Source organism: Vitis riparia, chromosome 5, assembly GCF_004353265.1.
Source record: "Vitis riparia cultivar Riparia Gloire de Montpellier isolate 1030 chromosome 5, EGFV_Vit.rip_1.0, whole genome shotgun sequence".
Classification (NCBI taxonomy): domain Eukaryota; kingdom Viridiplantae; phylum Streptophyta; class Magnoliopsida; order Vitales; family Vitaceae; genus Vitis; species Vitis riparia.
Window position 1 is genome coordinate 20,835,955 of NC_048435.1, and position 12,153 is coordinate 20,848,107.

The following is a 12,153-nucleotide window of genomic DNA, read 5'->3' on the forward strand; positions in this document are numbered from 1 at the left end:
TACCAGATGGTCTCAGGGGGCTGGAATCGTTAATTCAGTAGTATTTGATTCAAACCGCCTTTTAAGTTCTATTCCCAATTGGATTTCCAACTGGAAGCAAGTTGAATCATTATGTTATCTAAGAACCTGTTTATTGGGTCACCTCCCCTTCTTAATATGTAGATCCTGACCTTACTTGACATTAATACCCAGTCATTGCCTGCAGAAATATGCAATGTCAAGTCGTTGATCATTTTAGTGCCATCAGATAACTATTTCACTGGTACCATTGAGAATCAGGAGATGTCTTGAGTCTCAGAGATCAGTTATTGTATGGAAGCAATCTCTTTGGAGAATTACCTGGTTATTTTGGGCAACTTCGGCTGGTTACTCTGCAACTCTCAAAAAACTATTCTCTGCAAAAATTCCTGATCAACTGTGGGAGTCTAGAACGCTTATGGGGATATCGTTCAGCAACAATTTGCTTACAGGTCAGCTTCCAGCTGATCTTGCTAAAGTTTTGACATTATAAGTAACATCAGAGAACTAAAAATTTCCCTAATCTGTCACTATAGGGAAACCAATTGACTGAGGGATCCCATTGGACCTTTTCAACTGTAAGGAGTTGGTATCCCTGGATCTAGGTGCAAACAGGCTTACGGGTTCAGTTCCAAAATCTATATCACAGTTGAAACGTGCTTGACAATCTGGTACTATCCGATAACCAATTGTCTGGTCCTAGTCCTGAAAAGATCTGTTCCAAGTTTCAAAAGGTGCCCATACCAGATTGTGTTCACCCAGCATTATGGCATGCTTGATTTATCTTATAATGACTTTTTGGGCTCTATTCCGGCAACAATTAAGCAGAGCGCATTGTTGTGACAGAGCTACTGTTGCAGGGCAACAAGCTTACTGGTAGCGTTTATCATGAGATTGCAGTTCTGGCGAACTTGACCTTGCTTGATCTCTCTTTCAATGTTTGACAGGGCCAGCTGTACCAAAGTTCTTTGCTTTGAGAAACCTTCAGGGACTTGTCCTTTCGCATAACCATGTAACTGGAACCATCCCTGTTGATCTGGGCTTGTTGGTGCCAAACTAAGCTAGGCTTGATTTGTTAAACCACTGGCTCATTGGACCACTTTCCTCATTTATATTTAGCATGAAGAGCCTGACCCATCTAGACATTAGCATGAATTCTTTCTTGGGTCCCATTTCCCTTGATTTTAAAACCTGCAGCTCTCTGCTGGTTCTGAATGGCAGCAACAACCATTTGTCTGTGACTTGTAATGAAATCTAACTTCTCCTTCCATCTTATATCTTCAGAAAACATTTATTTATTTAATTATTATTATTTTTGTTATTATTATTATTATTTATTTATTTTTAATTTCATCTTTAAATAATTATTCAAAATTCCGATTTCAAAATTTAATTTCCAATTTCCAAAATTCCAATTTTTACATTTATTTATTTAATAATTATTATTTTCGTTATTATTATTATTTATTTATTTATTTATTTTTAAATTTCATCTTTAAATAATTCTTCAAAATTCCAATTTTCATATTTAATTTCTAATTTCCAAAATTCAAAATTTCACATTTATTTATTTAATCATTATTATTTTCGTTATTATTTATTTATTTTTTAAAAATTCCATCTTTAAATAATTCTTCAAAATTCTAATTTCCAAATTTATTTTCTAATTTTCAAAACTCCAATTTTCACATATATTTATTTAATCATTATTATTTTCGTTATTATTATTATTTTATTTATTTATTTTTTAAAAATTCCATTTTTAAATAATTCTTCAAAATTCTGATTTCCAAATTTAATTTCCAATTTCCAAAATTTCAATTTTTGCATTTATTTGTTTAATCATTATTATTTTCATTATTTTATTTATTTATTTATTTATTTTTATAAATTCCATTTTTAAATAATTCTTCAAAATTTCGATTTCCAAATTTATTTTCCAATTTTAAAAATTCCAATTTTCACATTTATTTATTTAATTAATTATTATTATTTTTTATTATTATTAATCTATTTATTTATTTATTTTAAAATTTCATCTTTAAATAATTCTTCAAATTCTGATTTTCAAAATTTCAAATTTCACATTTATTTATTCAATTATTATTATTATTATTATTATTTTATTTATTTATTTTTTAATTCCATTCTCAAATAATTCTTCAAAATTCCATTTTCTTAAATTTAATTTTCAAACTTCCATTCTTAAATAATTTTTCAAAATTTGGATTCTCAAATTTAATTTTTAAAACTTCCATTTTTAAATAATTCTTCAAAATTCCAATTTCCAAATTTAATTTCCAATTTCCAAAATTTCAATTTTCACATATATTTATTTAATTATTATTATTATTATTATTATTATTATAATTTTATTTATTTATTTATTTATTTTTTAAAAATTCAATCTTTAAACAATTCTTCAAAATTCTGATTTCTAAATTTAATTTCCAATTTCCAATTTCCAAAATTCCAATTTTCGCATTTGTTCATGCATTTATTCGTTTAATCATTATTATTTTCGTTTTTATTATTATTTTATTTATTTATTTTTAAAATTCCATTTTTAAATAATTCTTCAAAATTCTGATTCCAAATTTAATTTCCAATTTCCAAAATTTCAATTTTCACATATATTTATTTAATCATTATTATTTTCGTTCTTATTATTATCTTATTTATTTAAAAAAAAATTTCATCTTCAAAATTCCAATTCTTAAATTTAATTTTCAAGACTCCAATTTTTAAATAATTTTCGAGAATTCAATTTTCAAATAAGTTTCAAAACTTGATTTTCAAAATTTGTCTTTCAAATGGTTTTAAATCTTTTAAATTTATTTATTTAATTTGTTTATCTACGTAATTTAATTATTTTATTTATTCATCTTTCATATAATTATTTATTTATTTATTTATTTATTTTGTTATTTTACTTTATTTTATTCGTTTATTTATTTATTTGTCATTATTATTATTATTATTTTCTCTTTTCTTTCTTTTTCTTTTCTTCATTAAAATCCTATTCACCAAAAACCTATTTTTCTAATAAATTTGCTACCATTTTTTTATTTAGACATGCATATTGTGATTTTCTTTGGTTTTTAACAACTTTCTCGTTTTTCACTATTTTTAATAAGTATGAACGAATTTTTCATAATTTCAAAAGCAATGGAATTTGTGAGATAAATTCATGCAAAATAAATTGGGCTTTGGTAGGAGCCCTATATATGATCTCTTTTGATTGTCAATTGTTATGTTTAATGAATATTATTTGACTTTGTCTTACTCTTTAATATGCATGTGATGATTTTATGTTTGAGCTAACCATGTTTCTATGATAGCGCACTATTACTTGCTGCCTAGGTACGCTCCCACTCCCACTTTGCTTATTCTTATGTTTGATTTGTTTTATTATTTGACCATTTAATTGGTATCCATTACTTTCCTAGTTAATTGCCATGTTTTGCCTCACCTCTTTTAGTAGAGGCCGTATGTATACGGGTTTAGAGGGGTGCTACGGCTCACCACCGCACCTTCCCAATAAGTAACCTGACCTTCGGACCCAGACTCGGTTTTTTACAGACCTGTTTTTCCTTCAGGAGTAATAATAAAGTATTTTTCTAAAAATCAATATTTTTCACTAAATAAACAAAAAAAAAAAAAAAAAAGAAGAAGCAAGTTTTGCCATTGGATGGGAACACATTGAGCAACTCGCCATCGAGTGGGAACGCATTGAGCGAAAATGCGTAATACTACTACTACTAATAATAATAATAATAATAATAATAATAATAATAAGAATAAAATAAGAATAAAAAAAGAATAACAACAATATTATTATTATTATTATTAATATTAATATTTTAGGGGAATACGAAGATTAATATAGATTTTAAATAATAATAATAATAAAGTCTTTTTCTAAAAATCAATATTTTTCACCAAACAAACAAATAAAAGTGAGTTTCGCTGTCGAGTGGGAACGCATTGAGCAACTCGCCATTGAGTGGAAACGCATTGAGCGAAAATGCATTAATATTTTAAGGGACTATGAAGATTAATATAGATTTTAAATATTAACTATTTCGTCAACAATGTCTCATTCCATAATATGGATTCCAAACACTAATGATATGGATGGATGTGAACGAGTCGTATTAACTATCAATGAATTATTTCTTTAAGAATTGTTGAAAGATGTTCCACTAGATTGCTTCAGCTTATATTCCCTAAAAAGCAGTAAAAATTATAAAATACGATCTTAATAAAACCATAAGTTGTGCCTCTCTTAAAAAAAAATAAAGAAAAATATTTTTAGAAAATAAAAATAATTAATAATAATAATTTATTTAAATTAAATTATAAAAACAAGTACAATAATATTGTGTCAATTAATACCAAAATTTTTGGATTAAAAAAGATCGAAAATGAGGATTAATTTCCTCTTTGAAACAACTATACAACCTAGCAATTTTTAAAAATAATTTGGAATTTAAAAGAAGATCGAATAGGTCCATAATAAGTCCAAATAAATGTATACTTATCATAAAAACAGTAGCCAATATATGGTTTAGGTTTTGATTTTTGAGACCTTGTGGATTGAATGAACTTTTTGTGGTGGAAGAACAATTAGTGAAATTTTTATTACTTTTTTAAGGATGTTATTTAAATATTTAAATTTATTTTATATTTGTATATAGATAAGTCGTCCCCACTTGAACGAGACTCACTTTTTATTTGTGAAAAAAATAATTAAAAAAAGTTAGAATTATTACTTATTTTAGTTTATTTTTTAAAAGGGAAAACAAAATAAAAAATAAAACTTATTTGGAAAATATATGTCAGTAAAAACTTGAGTTCGGATTTGAGTATCAGGTTATCTATTGAGAAGGTTGTGAACCGTAGCACTTTCTAAGCCCTTATAACGTTCTCTACTAATCATAGATATCAAGAATAGAATGATATGAATAAATATATACAAGTTATGATAAAATCAAATCATAATAATGGGAAAAATAAATGAAAGCGAAAGACATGAATCACTTTATTAAGTTAAAAAAAAGATTTTATTATTTCAAATGTCACAATGTAATTTTAAGAAATTTTAAAAGAAATTATTTGCATAAAAAAAGAAACAATTTTGAGTTGGTGATTTCAATTTATTTATCTAAAAAAAGTTTCAATTTACTTTCAATAAGTGATTTGATTTAATTGTGTTTGTATTCAATTTTCAAGAAAGTCATTTATAGTCATTGTTAAAAAAAAAATCATTAAAACAAAAATCAATTTGATTTTATTTACAATAAAATTAATTGTTGCATATTTTGTTAGAAAAAAGGATGAATTCTTATCATTTTATTTATAAAAGTATTTTAATTTATTTTCATTTAAGAAAAGTGGTTAATACAAATTATTTAAAAAAGATTTTTATAATTTTATTTGTCAAAAAAAGACTTTATTGCTTTATTTAAAAAAATTAGAATTTAATCCAATTTTATTAATAATAATAAAAAAAATATTAATAAGAAAGTGGAAGTTTACAAAATTATTTACAAAAGTGTATTAATCCCTTTTATTATTTGTAAAAAATGCTTTATTATTTGTTTTTATTAAAAAAAAAATTGATTGAAGAAGAGATTTTATCTTTGTTTCATTTAAAAGAAAAATTTTCAATTCTATTAGAACTAAAAAAAATAAAAAAATCTTTAATTCTATTTTTCTTTACATATTTGGATTTTATAAATAAATAAATAAAAGAAAGAGTTTATCTAATTTTATTTAAAGAAAACCAATTTTCATATTTTATTCATGCAAAGCATCCTATTTTGATTTTTCAATTTGATTTTTGTTTTTCTTTTAAAGAACTTTATTTGTTTGAAAAAGAAGTTTACACTTTAATAATTTTATCTAAAAGGAAAAGAATTTGATTTACTTTTATTATTAAAAAAAGAAGATGTTTATAAATTATTTAGAAAAAAGAATTTAACTTAAAAAAATCTTTCTTAATTTTATCTAAGAAAAATGGAATTTGTTTGACTTTATTAATAAAGAATTCTTATCTAACTCTACTTTAAAAGAAAGAATTTTGTCTTTTGAAAACAAAGAAAATTATAATTTTATCTAAAAGAGGATTTTTTTTTTTTTTTAAATTTATTGAAAGAGGCTTTGCCTAAAATAATAATAATAATAATAATGAAATAAAATTATAAGTTTATCTAAAAGGATGAATTTTGATTTACTCATAATAAAGATGGATTTTTATAATTTTATTTACAAAAATAATCCAATTCAATTTATTTAAGAACAAAATTTTAACAACTTTTATTTGGAAAATGGACTTTTATTTATTAAAAAAAAATTGTAGCTTTTATTTATAAAATTTAATTTTACATATTTATTTACAAAAAAATATTTGGATTCAATTTTTATTTACCAAAAAAGTAATAGGTTTATTTTGGAAAACAATTTTTATGAATCTATTTACATATTCCAAATAGTTTTTACTAAAAAGAATATATATATATATTTTAAATTTTATTTAAAAAGGCATTTCAATTCAATTTCCATTAAAAGACAATTATCCGTCGGAAAGGCAAGTCTTCATTTTCTTTAATAAAAATTATTTAATTTTATAAAAAGTAGTTTGACTTTTTGTTTATTTTAAATAAGAAGGTTTTAAAATTGTTATTTTAAAAAATGTTTTTGAAATTCATTAGCCATGACTTTTTTTTTTGATGAAAGGAGACTAAGAAATATAATACCTACAAATATGATTGAAAGAGGTGTCACAATAATCTTCAAAATTAAATTTTCTAACATCTTAAGGAAAATTAGACTAACAAATGATTGAATCTAGATTACAAATACCTTTCTTTGTTAAATAATTTGTTGTTCTATTTGCTTTCCTATAAATATGACGACAATCATAAATACATAGATCCTGAGATAACTTCTAAATATCTTTCATTAATAACATAATAGAACTACAAATATTATTTTTTATTTTTTATTATAACAATCTATAACCATTTTCGAGTCACCTTCAATCTCTAGGTTTAAGAACTCATTGTTCTTGACAACTAACATGCCATTTCTTAAAGCCGTGCATTCTATAATAATTATTGAAGCATTACCTATATGTCTACTAGCAACCATTTTTATGGTACCATTAGAGTTTCTAATAACTCATCATAAAGTATTCTCTATCTTTGAACTATCAAAATTTAATTTGAATATTCCATTAATGGGAGGAATCCAATGAATCCATTTTTCAACCATTTGAGGGTCTTTGCGTCCTTCAGTTTGAAGATATGAATCGATCATATAATCCTGAAGATTTTGGAAGTTTAAAGTAGCTTTCTCAATGACGAGAAAGAGGTTGAGATGAATCTTCTTAAATAAAATTTGATTTCTATGAATTCATACATTCCACATGATAATGGAAAATTTTTCCATAGGATGATTGTAAATTTTGCAGTTAATTTTATAGTTTTCATACATTGTTTTAAGCTAAGATAGAAAGTCACTTTCATAGAAGAGAGGTGTAGGGCAATTATACTTAATATGATCCCAAATTCCTTGAACAAAAGGATAATATTTAAAAATATGATCAATATTCTCTATTTTGTTTGCAAAGATAACACATTTGTAAGTTCCAACCTTCTGGCAATTAAAAACTCACAATTAGCCATAACTTTAGTTTATCAAAAAAATCAACTTTAAGACTTTATTTAAACAAGAGAAAGCAAAAAAAAATTATTATAAAATTTTTAAAACAAGAATATCATACACTGAACCAACAAACAGACAATCCTTATTAATTCAAATAAGCTATAACCATTCCTTTAATAACAAAATAAATAAATATTAAAAAAAATTATAACAGAATAATGGTGGAATATTTATAACAATAATATGTCTACAGAACAATGAATAATGGATGAGAATCTCAAAACAGCATGTGGCAATATTGTGAGTTTCTATATCCTATTGTAACATTGATTATTTTATACTGGGTTCAAAATTTAGACTCAAAAGTTGATTACTTTCTACCAGGTCTTAAGATCTAGGCTCATAATTTCCCTAATGATTTTTCTGATTCTACTGGTAATACGTTTTAAGATCAGCATGCGGGAATGAGTATACTTAGATGCACTTATTTTTAAACTTTAGTTTATAATAGTATTGAAGTAGAAGCTTGGGTTGTAATGATGATTTCTTTATATATATGCTCTATTTTTATTCTCCATTTTCATTCCATTTTCGTATCTTTTAAGTAGTGGCTTAGGCTAAGGAGATGGGATCTTTAGGACCTCTCTTGTACAATGACAATTATTCAATACTAGAATCATTCTTATATACAAACATGAAAATATATATTAATTAAAGGGTCGTGCCATGTAGGAAGGCCTTCCATTAATTTCACGGTTGTAATATGAGTAAATGACATCCCATCAAGCCCTTTAGCTTTTTAGAAGTTGTTTATATAAATAACAGAAGACGAGGAAAAAGCAGCAGCAGAGGACACAAACAACGATCGGAAGCCCAGAGAAATGTGGTAGCACAGCGTACATGCCGGTCATGAATGCCACCACCATTGACCCCATGCCAAACATGGTGAGAAAAAAGCCCCAGAGAAAGTGTTTTTGGAGATACTCCACTTTGTCATACACAGCCATATAAAAGTAAACAAATGTAGCAGATACTGAGAAAACCATGGCTAAGGTATCCGTCACAACAAATGCTTTGAAAGCTGCTTTCTTTGCCAGGATTGCCTTGCCATCATTTTCATTGTAACCACCAGGCAAGGTGAAGCCAGCTGCAAAGGTTACTGTTGCTACAAGTGCTGCCACTATCAAATGAGTTTCACCTTTTCTCTTCCAGGTAGAGATGGAATTGTCTTCATTGTCTTTGCTTTCACTACTATCATTGTCTTCCTTGTCACCCGGGACCCAACTTAAAGGTCCAATACCCGCTTCCTTACTTTTGCTGAAGTAATTCAGGACTAATTTCTGAAATTTTAACAAAATAAAAACTTTAGCCTTCTGACCTTGTCATGGGAAGAAGCATAGTACATGTGTGGCTGTTTAGGCAAGAATGAGGTTCGAAATTCAGTCCTCTCAACTGCTTCGGCTCGGTTTGTGAGTGATTCTATTCTAATAAAATCTAGGTTATTGTGAGCTTGTATTGAAGCAGTCAATAGCGATGTCTATATTATTGTCTTGTGTTATTATCATGTAAATTAATTGTGTAGTAACCAAAATTAGGCAAGTAAAAATATAATATAAAATTATGTGTATGTATTTAGATGTGTATGAATGTAACCGGTCATATGAAATCAAGTTAGAGATTTACCTTTTGCAGCCAACTGTCGTTGACTCTTGAAACTATGTCCTTAGGGGTTAAGTTGTCATTGTTCAGCCCCATCTTATCCACTCTATCGTTCGATACAAAATTTTCATCATCAATTAGGAAAGAAGCAAGCAGGTGGAGGGGCGTGTCTCCTTGTGCATCTCTCTCATTTAAAAGTCCTCTCACTCTTAATCCATCATTTTGTAAAAACATCCCAGGATAATCATCTTGCTGATTAGTCATGGCAAAGTGAAGGACATTATTGCCGTTATCATTAACCTGCTCGCAACAATCTGGAGAGTAAGACAGCAGCAGATCTACTATGTCTTTATGGCCACGGATAGCTGCAATGTGAAGGGCGGTTCTTTTGTCAAGTTTGATTCCGAGGTAAGCTACAGATTTATCTGGTGATTTGTCTAGTAATTGCATTACAATCTTAGTATAACCAAAGTGGGCAGCACAGTGAAGCGGGGACCACCCATTTTCATCAACTTCTTTGGTTAGAGATGGCTTCCATTCCAATAACTTGGCTGTTATTTCTGATAAATAAATGAATATATAAAGATAAAAATTAATACAGAAAAAAAATCTTTAACAATAGATTGGATGACTAATTAACCACTCAGATCTGCATATAGGTACCTTGGTCGTTGCGAATTACAGCAGAATGCAGAGCAGTTCTACCCAAGATGCCACTGTAAGCTGGTGAAGTGCTGGTGTGGTCTAGGATTATTTGCACCAAGTCTCCATGTCCTCGCTCCACCGCCATGTAAAGAGGCGTTCCACCAGAAATATTAGGACCATAGATAAACTGAGGGTCTTCCTCAATCAATATTTTCACCACCTCAGGGTGATGATATCTCACTGCCTCATGCAAGGCTGTGTCTTTCCCCTCATTGGCCATCCTCAGTATGGACTTGTCTACTCCAACCCCACTTTCAATCTCATCGGGAAGTGCTTTTGCAGCTTGAATTAGAGCTTGGACGACTGTTAAATGCCCTTCCCTCGCGGCAAGGTGAAGTGGGGTGTCTCCTTTGAGATTGCTCTGTCCCAGTAGAGATGAAGATGAAGTCAATTGAAGGATCAGTTTAACACAGTCCAGTTGACCGAATTGAGCTGCTATATGGAGGATAGTGTTCCTTTTGGGGGTCAGCTGGAGGCCAAGATCACAAGCTTCTAGCATCTGTTCCAGCTTGCTGATGTTGCCTTTTGATGCAGCCGTGTACAAATCAGCATCTATGTATGTGATCTCGGTTTGGCTATCATCGTCAGCCGCAACTGGGACCATGTTGTTTAGTTCTTCACCATGATCAGAAGTATTGGGTTGATCCATGCGTGATTGAGCGATACTGTCTTCTTCAACTGTTCTAATGCTTCTTAATGATGTGGAATTAAGATTATCCTCCATAGCATATTGCCTCTAAAAAAAAAGGGCTGAGCAGTTTCAAGAGCCAATGGAGGAGATGGATGAGAAATCTAGCTCCACATATGTCCATTTCATGGTCATGTCAGAATGCAAGATATTTTTATCTATAATAGATTCTTCTCCACAAAAATTGCTTCCTACCCCACTTCTTTTCTGATGGCGGCTGCAAAAAAATGCACAATGCCGTTGAATGTCCAAGTGCTGAAACGAATCCACTGATTAAATTTGGTTTTTGCGAATTTCCAAAATTTATTATTCAAAGTTGTATTTACTTCTTAAAAAGCACTAAGAACTTTCTATATTTTACTTAACATAAAAAAATCATAAAAAATTAAATATAATTATAATTAGTTTAAAATATATTTAAAATCATTTAATTTTTACATTAAAAAAATGAGTGAAATTAATTGAAAGAAGCTTGTAAAATTAAATTATTAATTTTAGCTCCATTACCTTTTCACTTTTTATTTTTATTTTTATTTTCCATTTTTTTCTCTTATATTTTCCCTCAAATTAAAATTTTAAAACAAACATGAGGTTAATTTTATATTAAAAAACTAAATTATTGATCTAATTTATAAGTATAAAATTTTTCAATAAAAACTCAATTAAAGTATAATTAAGTTAATTACCAATTTTTTTTATAGCCGACTCTTACTCATTTCTCTTGATTTATTTATTTATTTATTTTTAACAACAACAAAATATCTTTTGTGGACTATAAATTTCTATTTTAAAATACTTATACTATTATGTAATAATTTTTTGGATTTTATGATACTTCTATGTAGTCATTTATTATGAAAACATATTGGCTAAAACTAAACAATTTAATTCCACATATATTCTTGAGTTAATTAATAGCTTGTACTTAAATCGAATCATGCCATTCATGTATACATTTTTTTTTTCTAATTTCAGGGAAAATATAAGAAAGGATTGAAAAAAGTGGAAGGTGAAAATTCAAAACCTCTTTTTTGAATAGTTATGAAAAAAGAAAGAAAAAATATAATGTAATTATTTAAGAATCCATAGGTGCTTAGCAATGAGTTCTAAAATTAAATGTGGGTCTCTTCAAGGTCATTTTTAGAATCACAAGATGCAAAATGTTTAGTGGAGGCAGTATTTACTTATTAAGTTAAATGATTTGCAGGAATTGAATTCTTTTAGAAGTGTTTAAAACCAACGAAAGAACTAATGGGTTTATAATTTTACCATAGTATGTTTACGTTAGAGTTAGTTATATATTAGCTATTTATTTAGTTGCACTTTTCTCGTTCTTATTATAGTTATTATATTAGAATTATTATTATTATTATTATTATTTTTAGAGTAAGGATAAGTTAGTCTTTATTTTC

General features: G+C 27.4%; 1 protein-coding gene across 1 annotated transcript; it reads right to left on the reverse strand.

Annotated features, from left to right (window-relative positions):
• Positions 1 to 8,420: 8,420 nt before the first annotated feature.
• Positions 8,421 to 10,771, reverse strand: LOC117914994 (ankyrin repeat-containing protein NPR4-like). Its single transcript, XM_034830534.1, has 3 exons — positions 10,012 to 10,771; positions 9,373 to 9,908; positions 8,421 to 9,029 (listed from the first exon to the last, which is right to left on the reverse strand). The coding sequence occupies exons 1-3, from the start codon at positions 10,700 to 10,702 to the stop codon at positions 8,481 to 8,483; spliced, it is 1,776 nt and encodes a 591-aa protein (XP_034686425.1). The 5' UTR covers positions 10,703 to 10,771; the 3' UTR covers positions 8,421 to 8,480.
• Positions 10,772 to 12,153: the final 1,382 nt, after the last annotated feature.